This window comes from Passer domesticus, chromosome 16, assembly GCF_036417665.1.
Source record: "Passer domesticus isolate bPasDom1 chromosome 16, bPasDom1.hap1, whole genome shotgun sequence".
In the NCBI taxonomy this organism is placed as follows: domain Eukaryota; kingdom Metazoa; phylum Chordata; class Aves; order Passeriformes; family Passeridae; genus Passer; species Passer domesticus.
In genome coordinates, this window is record NC_087489.1 from 8,748,108 (window position 1) to 8,764,992 (window position 16,885).

General features: G+C 44.1%; 1 protein-coding gene across 3 annotated transcripts in view; it reads left to right on the forward strand.

Annotated features, from left to right (window-relative positions):
- Positions 1-16,714, forward strand: part of DNAJC5 (DnaJ heat shock protein family (Hsp40) member C5) — a 30,992-nt gene extending 14,278 nt beyond the window's left edge. For all 3 annotated transcript variants that reach the window (XM_064391979.1, XM_064391980.1, XM_064391981.1), the window contains exons 2-6: positions 576-638; positions 5,406-5,542; positions 7,756-7,969; positions 9,011-9,182; positions 9,888-16,714. In XM_064391979.1, coding sequence (XP_064248049.1) covers positions 5,436-5,542; positions 7,756-7,969; positions 9,011-9,182; positions 9,888-9,991 — 597 coding nt within the window. In that variant the 5' untranslated portion in view covers positions 576-638; positions 5,406-5,435 and the 3' untranslated portion in view covers positions 9,992-16,714. The remainder of the gene's footprint in view (positions 1-575; positions 639-5,405; positions 5,543-7,755; positions 7,970-9,010; positions 9,183-9,887) is intronic.
- Positions 16,715-16,885: the final 171 nt, after the last annotated feature.

Consider the following 16,885-nt stretch of genomic DNA (forward strand, 5'->3'; position numbering starts at 1 on the left):
TGAGACTGGTTTTCCTCTGCACCATGGTTTTCTTGGTGGAAATGTGTCCTGGCAGGAGGAGCTGGTGCTGCTCCCCAGAGCAGGCTGTGCCTGCTGCTCCAGTGCTGGAGCCTGGGGTCTGCTGTCCTGGCTAAGCTGCTTTGCAGTCTCTCTCTGACAGCACAACAGATTACCAAGACTTGAAAAACGTGCTTCTCGTGTTCTCAGAACATGTATTCACAAAGGCCTACGTTGAAAAAGTCCAATGTCTTAAACAGATAGTGGTTATTAGAGTTTCCATGCAGCTGGGTGGGTGTGTGTCTTTCCCGTGATAAAAGTTGGGGAAATGAGACTGAAGGTCTGGTTCAAGCCATAGAGTCTTGATTCTATGTTTTTAAATATTTGTCATTTATTTCGACAGTTTATCCATTCTAAAGACAAGTATTGACATTGTGGGAACTTATTTAGTACTTGTGGTACAAATATTTATAAAACACTTCTGTGTTTTTACTGTCCAGTAGTGTGATGATAGTTTATCAATGAATCCTCAACTTCAGAATTGGTGAACAACTAATTTGCTTTTGTTTTGTCTTTAGGAGAATCAGTTTGAGAAGTGTGTGAAGGTTGCTATCACTTAGAATATTCAAAATAGACACCAGGTGAGTTCTGGATTTTTTTATTTCTTGTGTCTCATTTAAATGCAAAATATTGCTGAGGAAACAATGTTTCCTACAAAAATCTCTTACTACCTCAGGAAGCCAAGGCTAAAACACCTCATATTTTTTGTGGTAACACAATCTTGTGTATGCTTCTCTCATCTTCCCTTTAAAAATATTTTTCTTTTTTTTCTCCCTTGAAAAATACCAGATTGTGAGGACAACTCTAAGTGACTCTGAGACAGATGGACAGGATGTGGAGGCCAGTGGTGCTTTTTCCTTTCTGTGACAAATCAATATTTACTGAAGTGCTTTCAGGCTTGGTGTTTTTATTTAGACTTTTACTGATAAATACTGGTTGGAATAGAATAATTCAGTTTTAGATTAACACCTGCAGTTTACTTTCTGCACTGGAAATCTGTGCAAAGCTGGAATCTTAGCTTTAACTAACATTATATTTTACCACTTAGCAGCAGTGCTTTGTGGAGTCCAAATCTTTCCTAAAATACTCGAGTGCTTCCTAAAGTTGTATAATAAAGTATCAACTAGACTTTAAGAGCTGGCAAAATATAATTTCCAAGCTGAACTCTTTAATAATCTTTTAATATGCTCTTAAAACTGTAATTGTAGAGGGCTGGACAGCATTCCTGATAGTTTGTTACAGACATGTGCAGAGTTGGGCTGAGCTGGGACAGCAGCAACCTCCTCCTGTCCAGCAGTCCCTGAGTCTGTCTGTCATTCCTTCTGGTCCTTATCCTCCCTTTTGGGGATTCCTCTGTTCTCTGTGTTACTGATGATACTTTGGGAGGATGTTGTGTGCTGGTTTTAACCAAACTCCTTTGCAAACAATATCCATTAAGGTTAATAACCTCCCATTATCCTGTGTCCAGTGGGTATCATTCACTGTGTCAGCAGGAGGTGGATTTTCTCCTTCACAGAGGGATTTCACTTTCTGTTTCCAACCAGATTCCCCACACTGTGTGTAGACAGCTCACTGTAATGCTGTGGGCAGCACCTGGGTACAGGTCTGGGTGTTGGCACATCCATTCAGGGAGTGATTTCATTATTTTATTTAATTTTAGGAACTTAAACTGATGAGTATACAGGCATGGAGAAAATTAGAATTCCAGAGATTGTGCTCCAGCTGGAGATCTTTAAAGCCAACCTTGTTTGGTATCCTGTGCCCCTTTTGTGCAGCTGAACAGCCACAACTCCTTCCTGGAGCAGCCTTTCCTCCAGCAAGGAAATTCAAGGGACAGCAGTGCTGTGTGACCTACACAGGGGGAGATGGGGAAAGTGGAAGTTGAGAAGTACAGTTTCCAGAGCTTTGTTCTGGAATAAATACTCAGTGCTTCAGCCTTGGAGGGAGATGAGAAGAACTGCTCCATTAGTCTGCTTCCAGAGGCTGATGGCACTGGCACATTGTGGCTGTTGTCCATGGAATGAGCCTTCCATCCCTTTATTTCAAGGTAGCCCTTCCTGGATCCAGCAGTGGTGGGTCAGTGTTGTCCCAAGCTGTGTGAGCAGGGTCAGTACCTCCACCCTCCATTCTGCCACACAGCCCAGCATGTTTTCTTGGGAAAATGTATCCCCCTCACTGCCAGCTTCCACTGAAATTCTTTGCAGCATCTTGCAGTAGATCAGATAGAGTTTAATTCTTCCTTCCCTGCTTCTGGCCACCAGATCTGATGTCACCCTTTTCAGTGCAGCCATTATTTGGGATGTTCTGTGAGTATTTAATTCCCTAAACTGGCAGAGAACTATTGATTATATTTTCCTTGTCTGTAATAGCACTTTACCATTTTAATGAGTTAAATACAACTTCCAAAAGGGTCAGCAGACCTGGCAGAAACTAAGGTATCACCAGTTTAATGAAACTTGATGGGGTTCTTTTGGGAAGCTGAAAAGCAAATTAGTGTTTCTAAGGTTGAATTTTCCACAGATGTATTTAGAACATTAAGGGTGACTTCCATAAATAACCTGCCAGGTTTAATCTGAGTCTTTTCAGCAAGGTGGTGCTGAAAGCAGTTGCCTGTTGTGGTAGAGCTGACTGAGGCAGGATATTGTGGTACTCAGATGGTTAAACACTCTGCTGCTTAATCCAGGAGATTACCTTTCTCCAGAGCCTTCCCAGAGAAACCTCTTCAGGGCATCCTGCTTGGTTAGAAAAGGGAGCAGATGGCTTCTTGCTGCTGAACACAACAGTTTTTAAAAATACAGGGCAGCTTTCAGGATTGTGAATTAGAGCCACGTGTGAAAACAGCAGGAGAAATGTTACCTGAGTTTAGGAAAACTCAGAACTTAAACAAGTTGCACCTTTGCTGTCTGTTTCATATTTAAAAAGCCAAAGGTTGCATTCCTAGTGATAATACTCCTCTGTTCTCTTAAGCAAAAAGCTTCCCAGATGAATTCCCATCCCTGCCTTGTCCTCCACTCTTCTGCCAAGGCCAATGTGTCCATTTCATACCAGTTTGGAGAAATAAATGTTAGCATCCCATTAGACCCAGCTGTGGATCCCCAGCACTGTTCAGATGGAAGCAATTAAGGATGCAGCAGTGTGGAATTGTATCCCTGTGCCTGCAGACTGACTGCCTGGGTCAAACTGAATTCATTTTTATTCAACAAATTGGCCCTAATTGAGCAGTGCAGATTTTGTTAAGCAGAACATGGTGTATGGCTGTGATCTGCAGCATCTGTCCACCAAGGCCACGCTGGATTGATGTTACAGGAAGCTTGTTATGCTTAAATAGAGCTGCAGCTTTTAGCAATAATGTCCATAATGCCCTGGGAAGCTCCTGTTTGAAGCAGCATCTTTTTCAGAAGGGCTAAATCAACATGTAAAATTCCAATCAGGATGCTTTTTTCCCCCCTCCTGACTTCTCAGGTCCTGTCCAAGAGCAGTAGTGACAGACACTGCCTGGCAGGGAGCTGCTGGCAGGCACTGGTGTGCTGGAGCTGCAGGGAGGTTCCTGGGAGGGTGGGAGGAGGTGATGATGGGCACAGGGAGGAGGAGCTGGGCAGGGAGCCTGGGAAGCAGCGGGAGCAGGCTGCTGTGGTTAGGTAGATTATCAGAGACACGTCAGGATCATCAGTGTTTGACCTCAGCTCTGGGGCAGAGGGGGCTGGGAGGCTGCCTTTGGGAAACCTGGCCCAGGGGATTGCCTCTGCTGTGTGCCTGGTGGAGGGTTTCTTTCCTGAAATATGGTTTTCCTTTCCCTGAATCAGATTATGACCAAGTGAGTGAGTTGTTTGTGTTGTGTCTTGCAGCACTCAGTAATTTTCCTCCCATACAGAAAGCTTTTGGTACTGAGCAGTGTCCTTGAAAAGAAAATATTTTCTCTCCCTACCACACATTCACCTTTCAGATTTGCGGTGTAGTTTGAATTTTTAGCCAGAGAATTAGAGTTTAGACAAATTATTATTAATAGTAATAATTTATAGCCTCCTATAGGAAGCTTTAAATTAAACTGGGTAGAATTGCCAAAGGCTTCTTGAAGGAGATTAGTTGAGAGTTTGTATTCCAGTTAAAACAGCTGGACCTGGTGACCAGTGTTAAATGGATGTAAAGTCAGAGAGGCCAAGTGAGGCAGAGAATCAACAGCAGGGTCTGAGCTGAACAAGACAGTGGTGATGTGTCTGTCCACATCCTTGTCACTTGGTCCCCTTTGTGGGTGTGACAATTCCCATGTGCTGGGAGAAGCAGAGGTGTGGTCACAGCTCCACCCAGGCAGTGCAGGGGGTGAGGGCTTTCAGCCAGCCTTGTGAAAGCTGAGGTTATTAATTTCTTATATAAGACATAGGGTTAAATTAGAAAAGTCTGCTGCTTTAAATATCTTTTTCAAAGGCTGCATAATCTGGTGTGGGCTAATTGTAATGACATAATCCAAAAATAGCCAATAGTCTTTTCTTGGATGCTCATCCTGGCTGCAGTTCTGCAGCTAAAGAACAGCAAAGCTGATCTGCTCAGGGTGGGAGAGGGCAGAGCCAGATCTGCTCCTGGCATGGCACAGGGGACACCTCTGGGGTCTGTCACATTCAGATGTGGAGCAGGAGGTTAATCCATGTGCAAGTAGCATGATTTTAACTAGAATGCATGTTAAATGTTGGATCCACAACTTTAAATTATGAGAGGGGATCTCCTCTCTGGGCAGACATTCCCTTTTTCCTTGTGGAATGCACAGCCTTGGTCACACTGGATTTGTCTAAGGATTCTGTTTGACCTGGTGCTGGTGTAAAGATGGGAGACTGGGATTTGGGAGTTGTGGGGAAGGTTGGTTTTTTGGGGTTTTTTAATGTAATATCTGAAATAGAAAATACAAATAAAGTCAGTTACTCCTATGCTAGTGTGGTGCAAAAAAAGCAGCCTCAACAGCAACTTCTCTGTTGTCATGTGGTTTTTATAGGTATTATCACAAATACATTATCTTAATATTAAGACTAAGAAAAGAGATGCAGTGACTTGAGTGATGTGTTATGCAGTACATAGCTATAGCTGCACCACAGCTCTTGATTTGGGGTTTTTTGAAAGAAGAGTTGATTCTATACAGTGGGGATTCAGGGCGGTTGTGCTAACAATGTAATCTTTGCTTTCACTGATAATTCACAGAATTTTATAACTTTTTACCTTCCACCTGTGTAAAGAACCTTTTAAAGCACATTTTATAAAAGCTGAATCTTGGTGTGTAGACTCTGTTTTTGAGGACAGTTTGCTTAAAGAGGTCTGGTTTTTTTCCTTGGCTTAAGCATTTCTTAATGATTATTTTTCTGCAGGGGCCAGTTCTCTCCTCAGGTTAGCTCAAGATGGCAGACCAGAGGCAACGCTCGCTCTCTACCTCTGGGGAGTCCCTGTACCACGTGCTGGGGCTGGACAAAAATGCCACTTCAGATGATATCAAAAAGTCTTACAGGTAAAGCTTTGAGTTTTCCACCTGTCCCAGTAGCACAAATGGCTTTAATTCAGTGTTCAGCAAATGGTCCATTTATGTAGGAGCCTCAGTTGGTTTATTTAGACCTTTTGCAAGAGAAATATAGGGGAAAAATAGGTGAAAACATGGTTGGTTCCTGTAAAACAGCGTGTGAAAACATGCCTAGGCTTTACATTTTTCCATCTGATATCTAGTAAGTTAAATTCTCAAATGCACAGTGTCATTCTGAAAGGTCCTTGCCTAGGTTTGAGCAGAATTCTAAGACTGATCAGAGTTAAACTCTTCCTGTTCTGTGGCCTTGTATCTGTCTTAGGGGTACCACAGATGTGCAGAACTGCCCTGCTGTCCATCATTTCCACTTCTGGCACAGGGAGATGGAGATTAAAGATACAAATAAGGATGAAAACAGAGCATGAATTATTGCTTTTTCCTGGAATTCTGTTCAAAAGTTCTTATTTTTTGTGGAGTTATTAGTTTAAAAGATTTTTTTTTCTGTATCCCTTTCCTTAAGAGCTGGACACGTGAAATGGCTTCAAACTTCCCAAAAAAAACCTACAAAAACAGAGTCTTGTAACATCTTCCTTTTCCATAAATCTGCTTAAAGGCAGTTGCTGCTGTGACAGTGGCAATGTGTTTGGATTACACTAGGGGTCAGCATCATCTTTCCATGAGGATACTCATTGTCAAATTTGTTTTCCTTTAGTCTGTAACTTTTACCAAAGCTTTTTCCCTTCCAAAGTTACGTGATGGCAACTACATGGTGAAGTCTAGAAAAAAAACAGGTCCACAGATTCTCAAAAATTAGCTTTATCTTCCTAAAAGCCTTAAGTGGGAGTTGGAATAGTTTATCTTCAAGCAGCTGGAAAGTAATTTTACTGTCCTGGGGAAAATACTGTGAGTTTTTCCTTTGGAGGAACAACCCCACAAGATCCTGGGGTGAAATGTGGCTGCTCCACACTTACCTGAACCTTCAGCTCATCTTGTTTCCTCTGCTGCTCCTTTGTCATGGTCAGTCTGAACATCCTTGGCTGGCCTGGGGGCTGTGGGGTTTGTGTACGTGTAGGAAATGGGAAATAAAAATATTTAATTATCGCAGCCTGACTAAGCCCTTTCCAGGTTTATAAAACTTCCTGTGATTATTTCAGCCCTCACTGAGGCTGGGGCACAAGTGGCAGCTGTGGACATGATTGACTGGGGCAGCATCATGCACCGTGGAGTGTCCCAAGGGCTCACTCAGGCTGGATTTAAATGCTGTGAGATACTCACAGGCACATCCAAGTGCTTGCACACGTCTTCATTTTATGTTTGTCTAAACATTTCCCCACTGCAAAGCTGGCATGTAATTGTCTGCAGACTCCTCCTGTCTTTCTCACATACGTGACTTTGTGGTCATTTGCTGTAGGAGGACAAGTACCTTTTGTGGTGCAGGAGAGCTGCCAGCATGTGGCTCCGTGTCATTTTTCTACTTGGGAGCACGTATTTTCTCTTCGTAAGGAGGTGTTTAGCCAGTTATTTCTACTGATGTCTGCAAATAGCCCGGGCCTTGTGAGAAGTAGCACATTTATCAATGCTTTATCTGATTTTTTTGTTATTTGTAAGAGATCTGGCCTGATTAGGGGAGGTACGTTGTGATTTCCTGATGTCTCGAAACTCAGAAGTGTTTTCTATTCTAGCAAAGCTTGAACTGAAAAGTACTTTGTTCCTGCACAGGAATTGGTGAATTAACCACAAGTGATCGTGTGTTCTATTTTTGTGTTCAGACACTGCAGAAGCAGCAGTTCAGACACTCTTCAAGCAGCTGTGGCAACTTGCTTTTATTTACTCTTTGTTGCTATACTTTAGACTTGTGGTGTGTCTTTGCTGTAGCAGGAGCAAAACTTACTGGTGGAAATTGCTGGAGCTAAGGATAAAAAAACCCAAACCTATTTTTATTCAGTGTCTCTTATTTTTTTCCATTGGATTTCTGAGGGTCAAATCCAACAGTCTGAAGTCAGTCCTGTGAACTAAGCTAGACACTGCTGTAGCCTTTTATTATCATCTAAGGAAGAATCATCAGGGAAGTTGAATCACAGATGAAGGAAAACAGTTGCAACTTGAAAGTCTCCCTTGAGTGGCGGGCTACAGAATTAGAAAAAAAAAAATAAAAAAAACAGGAACCCAAACCCCAGGTTTTATTCTCTTTTTTCTTTCTGCAGGAAACTGGCATTGAAATATCATCCTGATAAAAACCCTGATAATCCAGAGGCAGCAGAAAAATTTAAAGAGATCAATAATGCCCACGCAATATTGACCGATGCCACAAAGCGGAACATTTACGATAAGTATGGGTCTCTGGGGCTCTATGTAGCAGAGCAGTTTGGTGAAGAAAATGTGAACACATACTTCGTGCTGTCCAGCTGGTGGGCAAAGGTAAATAAAAGGGCACAGGAGTTATTCTGGATTGGTATTGGAAACTCTTAGAGAGCTCCATTTGATAACTGTTCTTGGTTTTACCTTTGAAAATTGCTGAATTTGTGACACCAGGTTAATTAACCTCCTCTTACTGTGTTGTGATTCTTGAGTTCAGGAATATTTTTCTGGGAACTTCTAGTGATACAGGTCTAATAAGCAAGACCTGGGTTACTAATTGAAGCTTGGACTCTTCTAGTGGATTTGGAATAGATGAGAATTTGGGGTGTATTCTCTGATAATATCTGGTCAATACTTTTGCAGTCCTGACTGTGAACTTCAGCTCACAGAAAATCTTGCATTTCATTGCATGGGTCCATTTTTCTACCCTTTGCCGGCGTTGCCTCCATCTCTTGATCCCCTAAGGAAGACAATAATTATATCACCATGCTGGTTTGCTAGCTGTAATTTTTTTTTTTTTAAAACAATGGCACAGTGACCTATAGGAGGACTTTAATTTATCCCATTATCACTGTGATAAGCACCTGGCAGACCTGGCTTGTATGGAGCTGCCCTGCTCACATGCTGGGAGCATCAGTCCTCAGCCATGCCCACAGCCTTGGGCTGCTCCAAGTCCCTGCTGTAGGTACATCATGGCCTGTGCATCAGCTGGTACAGCTCAGTCATTTCCAGGGTTATTTGTGCAAGTTACAGCCTGTCCTGAACTGTTGTACCCCTGGATTTTAGTACAGATGTGCTTATTAGACCTGTACCTTCTTCCAGATGCAGCAAAATAGTCCACTTAACTTAAATTGTAGAAATTACTCAAGGAAACCAGGCTGGCAGTGTCCACCTCAGTGTAAAATGTAGACAGCCATAGTCACTTTTGCACATAATTTGAAGTATTTCTCAGTGATAAAGTACAAAGCTGCAGCTACCAAGTTCTGTCTCTGGTCTGCTGTGGTTTTGCTCTCGGATTCTGTATCCAAGTCTCACAAACTCTGTGGTCATGGCACAGTAGACACAGGTTATGACTATTTCTGTGTTTTCTGTCCTCTGCAGGCCTTGTTTGTGTTCTGTGGGCTCATCACAGGCTGCTACTGCTGCTGCTGTCTGTGCTGCTGCTGTAATTGTTGCTGTGGGAAGTGTAAACCGAAACCTCCCGAAGGCGAAGAGCAGGAATTCTACGTCTCTCCAGAGGACTTGGAGGCACAGTTGCAGTCAGATGAAAGGGGTAGGTGAAAATGCTGTGAGCTCTCTAGGATGAACATCAGTCCCTGCTGGAGTGCTCAGTGAGCTGGTTGAGAAAAAAATCAGGTTCTGAGGTGTGGATGATGAGCGGGGAATGTTTGTACCATGAGTTACGTGGGTGATGCTGATAGCGGAGATAACTAAAAACACCTCGAGGGTCTTCACTGAACCTAGCTGGGATCAGCTTCAGAGCAGTCAGTGACCATCGTTGTGTTCCTTCCACATCCTGGGGTAACATTTGGACCAGCCACGTGGGATTGCAGAAAGGGGCTCTTGTACCCAAAGGTTGGGGGTGTCAAGGCAGCTTTAATTGTGTCAGGTGTAGAGGAAGTGGCACTGCTACCCTTGTAGCTCTAATACTGCTTGTGAAGCTGTTTCTGCAGGATTAAACCAATAATTTAAAATATTGTAGAGCCTTGTGTATGCTCTGATGACATTTTTAATGGATGCTGCTGAATAGTGGGTGAGGATCAGCAGCTTTTACAGGAAAAAGGAAATGGTAATAAACATTCCACATGTAGAGTTGAAGTGAATGCTGTTGTGTGCACACTGAAAATCAGGGAATTGATATCACGCTCCTAAAGGATGTTAAATGGTTATCAGAGGGTCGTAGGGAGATGTGCTTACCAAGACATTCAGTGCTGTGTTTGTTCCTTGGTGTGCTAAGCCTTTTGTCTTCACTTTGCAGAGGCCTCAGACGCACCTATTGTGATACAGCCAGCATCAGCCACAGAGACAACCCAGCTCACAGCTGACTCTCACCCCAGCTACCACACTGATGGATTTAATTAAGTTAAGGAAACACTGTCATTAGAATGGATAAAAAAAAAATACATGGCCAACTCAACACTAGAATCATGAACATTAGAAGTAGAGAAACGGGGAGGGGGAATAATTCTGCCACAGTAAGAGGGCAGCTTTCCAACCTGCCGAAAATATTTTGTAATCCCTTCAGCCTTTTGTCACCTTTCAGTGTCGTATCTCGACGATACGTGAAGTGCTGTAGCATGCAGTATTTAAAGCAGTTTAGCTACGGTCTTATTTGTTTCCTTTCTTTTGTTTTTTTTTTTTTTCTCCTGTTTTGTTTTTTGTTTTTTTATAGCATGTATGGAGTTATGTTAAATGTCTGTGGTGTAATGTATTGAGTTGTCACAATATCAGTGCGATGGAGACATTCTGCATTTTAAGCAGTGGTACTGGCCTAAAAATGAGATTTAATAAGTGTCACAGAAGCCACTGTTCTTCTGTACAGCTGAGCTGTTGAAGATCTTTAGAAGTTGAGGATTTTCATTTGAGTGCAACAAACCAATTCTTTCATTCCTCCTTCTATTCCTGTGTTATTATCTAAACAAGTTTACAAAGCCAAGAACCAAAAAATGCCAGTCCTGCAGAGCTGGAGTCCTCTCTAATGCTGGTTTTCAGCTTAAATAAATCTACCTTGAAAAATAAAAAGGGAGAGTTGCCAATCTTTGAACAGTAAATGGAACAGCTCGTGGTGTATGAGGCGATCTCCAGTGACAATGGAACCAAAACCAACTGGGAATGGGCTCCTGTGGTGGTGGCAGTGGGATTTAACTCCAAGCACAATTCTGTTTTGATTTGAGTTCAGTTGTTTTCCTGTAATGCTAAAGACCAAATAGTGCAGCTTTGTTTCTGAATGCATGAGAATCTTAAAGTGAAACTGGTTAACTGGCTCTCACTGAGCAAATGGTAAAATGCAGACAGTAGGCAACAGCAGAAATGTTTGAAAACAATTGATGTTTAAAAATTTGTTCAAATAATTTGAGACTTTAAAAGGCAAATGGGGTATTACATGTCTTTTTTTAAAGCTTTTATAATACACTAACCCTTTAATTTAATGAACATCTTTGTGGAGTACTTAAATGGCTTTTAAAGAACAAACCACCTTTCTTTGTGTTTATATTGTATAATTTGCACATTGTCTTGCATTTAGATTTGTTTACACCAGTGTTTCTCTTTTCTTTGGAACAACTATGTGGAAACCACTGAAAGGTTTCCTGTACTATTTTGAAACCAAATCAAGTCTGAATTCTGTTCTAGAAACTGTGGTTTACTGAGGTTTAACTGTTGAAAAGGCATTTTAGGCAGCTGCTGAATTACTGGCGTGTTTTGTTGTCAATAGTCCTGCTTTAGGTGATCCAGAGTCAGATCTAGAACAGCCCCAGAGAACCCACCCTTGGCACTTAACAGTGGTAATTACGGCCTCATCAATTTTAATCATTACGGTTTTATATCACAATCCTCTGCTGTCCCTTGTACCCCCATCCCCCTGATCTGCTTTCCCTTCTTTCTGTGGAGGGCTGTTGGCACCTTCCCCCCGTGTCTGTTGCTCCCTCAAAGCTCCAGGTGGTGCTTTGAAGCCAGATAAAGATGCACTGGTCTGCACAAAGGCTGCCAGGAAAGGGCAGGGACCCAGAGAACTCTTCTGAATATATTTTCCTGCTGTCTTTGCATGAGCAACGTGAAATCTGCCATGAAACCATGTTAAACGTGCTGGGTAGGAGAACATGTTCTCCCCAAGGTCTCAGTGCTCAGTGAGGATGTTTGCACACCCAGACTTTGCTGTGGCTGTTGGTACAAGCACATATTTGCCTGCATGGGAGCTTGCTGCAGATCAGCATGATTTTAGTAACATATCCAGCCCCCAAAATTCCCACAAAAATCTGTTACTTTTAATTAATGGCTCAATTTCAGCAGCACACTCCTTAAATCATTTCTTCTTTGCCCATAGTCCTTACAGACCTGAAATGTGGTGGTTTAGTGCAAGATACGTTTAATTTCTCCTGGCTTGGATGGCCTTGGGGACATTTGTATATGATTTGGCTTGAGGTCCTTATTTAGTTAATGTCTTTCTTTGACCCCTTGGAACAAAAAGCCATTTTTAGGCTTAAACCAAATATCATTTTGCCTGTCCCTGTAGATTTTGCCTGAAGCCTGTTCTTGGTGTAGAATTGCACTCTGGAATATGATGGGGCATGTGCAGGCTTTGTCCTCTCATTCACTGGTTAAAATTGCCTGTATCTGCAAATTGTGTTCTTGGTAAAAAAGAAAAAAAAAAAGGTAATGAGGTTTTTTGGCTTTGTAAATGAGTGTGGCTGATCAGAGCAAGTCAGTGAATGAGGGAGGGGCTCTTCCCTGGGAGCTGTTCCATTCCCTGTCCCTGTGTTCATCTCAGTGGATAACACAGAGATGGTTGTTGGGTGTTGCTCTGCTGCAGAGCACCTTTGCCCCCAGTGCTGGGGGCTGGTTGCCACTGTTAATTTGGAATAATGCTCTTATTTCTTAACCTCTTTGGGCTGTTTCCACAGAAGCAGAGAGGCTGGTGGGAAGTTGTGGCTCCAGGGAGGTGTGTGACACACCTGGAGTCACTCTGCAGGCTCCTGACAAGGGAACTGAAGTGTGGGCAGCACATGAGGACCAGAGGCAGAACAGTTATCTGTGGGGAAAGATGACATCCAGGATAAGTTTGCAGTTTTGGATTTTTGCTTAGCAAGGGATGAGTTTGGAGAGAGACTGCTTTCCTGTTGGTTCTGTCTGTGGGTGGTGTGTGAACAGGAAATTAGTCTGTTACATGCCAGAGTGATGTTAGATGCTCCAAGGGAGACCATTCTGAGATCTCACTTACAGGGAATGATGGGAAAACATAATTCTAGAGGAATATTCATGTTTTTTGAAGCTTTTTCAAGTTTGCCCATGTTACTGCCTAATCTCTGAGTTTGGGACTGTTGTGTATTAGTGAAGTTTTTCTTGAACTATGTAAGGAAGTGATTTAAACATTCCTTCTTTGAAGCCAAACCCGTGTCATGGCACATAAGTACATTAATGCCCACTTTTCCCCTCTTGGAGGGAAGGTGCAATAGTTCCCTGGGCTCTAACACGAGTTGCACTTCATAATGGCCAAGTAGAATCCTAGTAAATGCAAAGTTCTATTGGGAATAATGGTTTGAAATCTGGCAGAGAAGCTCAGACAGGAATTCTGAGCTTGGGCAAGGGGAGTTGCAGCGTCCCAGTGCTGCAGCCTGACCTGGCTTAGTGCAGAATGTTTCCCTCCAAAATCAAACCTGACCACTGTCCATCTCAGTCCAGTGTTTTGCCAGAATTAAAACTTGAGCTTGGATTTTGTTTATTTATTTGTTTCTTTAAAGTTGTATCATTTGTACAAGTTGCCTGAGTCCTCCATTCCAGTCATTCATCCTCCTCCACCCAGCTCCTCCAACCTCTCCAGTACTGATCTCCTTAGCACTTGTAGCTCCATTGGGGTGAATCCCATCTGGAGAGTTTGGTGCTCAGGATACTGATTTGTCCCTGTGTTGCCTGGAGAGCCATTCCTAGCTTGGGTGAGGAGGGAAAGCTGCTGCTGAGAGCGCTCAGGCACCAGCTGTCCCTCCTGGCACATGGAGCTGCTGGAAAAGGAGGTGCTGGATCTGTCCTGCCCATCCTCCCTAGGGATGGCAACATCCTAAACGCACTGTACTGAAGGGGCATTGCACCCCTTAAATGCCAGTCTCATTTTGTTAGTGATATTTGTAGGAAATCCTTAAATATTTATCTGTATATAAATTTATGTAAGACCTCAGTGGCATCCCATAGGGTGTCAGTTTTTGCTGGTCCCATGCAGTGATGTTTTAGAGCCATGTTCCTTTTTTAGTCTTCTTTTTAGATTTGTAGTCTTTTAAAACTGCTTTAGATATTAGCACTCCTAGTGTTCCTAAAGTGGGATCCTCTTGGAGGTGTGGAGGGGCAGAACTGAGGAGGAGGGCTTGGGCATGGCACAGAAACACCCAGTCCTGCAGCAGGGCTGTGGTCGGGGGAGTGCTGCTCTCCAAACCCTTCCTGTCAGCCTGGAAACACCTCACACAGGTGTAACCAGGGCAGGAGCCTGACAGAAAAACTATTCCTGTCCCATCTGTGAGGCAGTTTAGTGGTGTGGAGGGACACCTGTGCACTCTGAGGGGCTGTTCCAGAGCATTTGTACCACACACTCCTTGAGAGAGGCACCTGCTTCTCTCAACGACTTCATGCCCTTCCTCTGGTGCCCTTTGGTATTTTGCCAAGTTCTGGATAATGTAGGAAATTTATGCTGCAGGTTTTTTGTACCCGGTGCGCCTGTATCTTGGCATCATGTTTAACAGGTCACTCTGGCAGGGTGGTCGGGGCAGTTTGCAGCCCCCACCTCGTGTCAGTAATTCCGAATGGTGTTTGAATGCATTAATCTTGGAGCACTGAACCGTAACCCCCCAGTTATAGTTTGTAGTGTCAGGTCGATATAAACTTCACATGCTTCAGCATCTGGTGCTGCTTCTCTGTATTCTAGTGGAGATCATCTAGTTTGTAGTGTCTCATTGCACCAACAGCTGCTTAAAATCTCTCGAAAGAATCGTAGCCAGTAGCTCACCAGGTGGCAGGAAATTTGTCAGTGTTCAGCTCCCGCAAGATCCATGGTCCCCTCCACGAGCTGCCTTTGGAGGCTTTCTGGGACTGTCTGGGACTCAGCAAGACTGCAATTCCTGTGTTCTTCCAAGAAGACACTTCCTTTACGAGGAGAAGCCGCGGGAGGGAAGCTGGCTGTCTGATGTTTGCACAAGCCAAATGCCAGAAATCTGGAAGATGAACTTTCATTATGCCAATGTTACATGCACAGTTCATTTTGGTGTTAAAAGGATAGATGCTGGGAATTTCTGGTGGTTATATATATATATGTATGTATATGTATAGAGGAAGCTCTTATATAAACTGGCTGTTCATTCCCGAGTGCCGTTGTCTTCTCTGCTCCCTCTCCGAGCCCTGTGGGTGTTCTCTTGCAGTCTGTGAGCGGTTGCTTGTCAAACCATTCCAAAAATTTAACAATCTACTTGAATTCCATGAGCTGCCCCTTGTCCCAGCTCCTCTGGCTGGAACAGAGCTCTGCCTGCTCCAGCTGTCCTTAGGAGGAGAGAAGGGAGAGCTGGCAGAGGGCACAGAGGCAGCTCTGGAGTGACTGGAACTTGTGCAGCTGGCACGTGGGGTGTTTAGATGTGGTTAATGTGCTCATCACTGAAGCTGTGATAGAACACACGGATTTGGGTTTTTTCCCTAGCTTTCACCACGTTGGACTCCCCAGAGCGGGGCTGGGTGAGCTCACAGAGCAAGGTCCACCCCGTGCTGAGGGCGTGGGCTGCAGCATCACGTGTGTGTATGTATGTATATATGCACATATGTATATATTTATACAACAGGTGTGCACCTTGGGTTTTTCTTTGGTGGTAAAAACGTGAGATTTGGCTCCAAGTAGTGCTCTGAACTCAGCCAGACAGGGGGAAGGTATGAGTTTTATGTGGCCACAAATTTGTGCTTCTTTGCTCTCAGCTGCAGGAAAACCCAAACCCCACCTGTGGGGTTGAGGGACTGGTGAGGACATGATGAAGGAGCCTGTTGTATAAATAAATGGGTCCTAGGAGCAGGAGAAGCATCTCCTGCTCCCCACACCCTGCTCGGGGAGTTCCCACACGAGCAGCATGGGCTTTGCACGGCTGGGCGCTGTCCCTCCTCTGGCAGGGTGGTTCCTAAGGACTTGGAGTTACTGAAACTCCTACACCTGAAGCTGGCAGTGATCCATGTGAAGGCACAATGGTTGTGGCTGATGCACATGTGAGTCCCACCACGTCCCCTCTAGCCATGCTGGATGAAGTCACCACCACCCTCCTCCTCAGGCTGTTCCTGCCAGGGGCTGTTCCTGCCACGCAGCACACCAGGGGTTCCTGCTTCACGGCAGAAATGGGGCAATTCTGGGAGATTTGTACTGCTGGCACCGCTGAAGTTCTGTTTGTGACCATCACGGCTGATGAACTCCAAGTTTGCCAGTTCCAAACGTGCTGTTTCTGTGCTGGATGCTGAGCTGATTGCTGTCATTCCTTCCTCCCTCTCATCCCACCGTTGCCTGCCTTGCTGGGGCAGGGTGTGGATGGGTCAGTTGCTGTCACTGCTGACATCCCAGGCAGTTTATGTTCATTTTGCATGTGAGAAAGGCCCTGAACTGTGTAATTCCTCTTGGGGTTTGGTTTCCTGGCCCCTTTATGGAGCCAGAGGGAGCTGAGGATGCCGGGAGAGACGCGCCTGCATTTGCACTGCACTTCAACTCGGGCGGGGGTGGGGGATAGAGGGAGCCCATCTTTAAAAAAAGAAAAAAATAGTAAAAAAAACCCCAAACCAAACCCACCACAATCGAAGTATAAATGCATCTGAGAAGCAATTATAATATAGACATATATCTATTTTGTTATGTTACTAAAGGACCATACTTTGAGTTGTCTGTAAGTAGACGTGGCTGTCTGAACTTCGTGGATTGTAACACTCGATACTACTGAGCTCCTGTACATACCCGCGGCGACGGCAGAAGGAATTATTTTCTGTTTTAGCATGGTAATTTGTGTCTTGTATGTCCGAATATAAACTAAAATAAAGATTGCTAAGTTATCGGAAACCACTGTTGTAAAATAAATGTTTTCAATGCAGAAATGCCCATCGGATTTTTCTTTCTTTATTTGCATGCTGGAACTCAGCACAGGAGGGAGAGGCTGTGGGACAGGGTGGGGCTGGCTGGGAAGTGGGAGAGGTCACCCAGCCCTGGGATGGGCACTGGGTGCAGGGTCTCTGGGGCAGGAACTGTAGCCAGTCCCCTGTATCCCT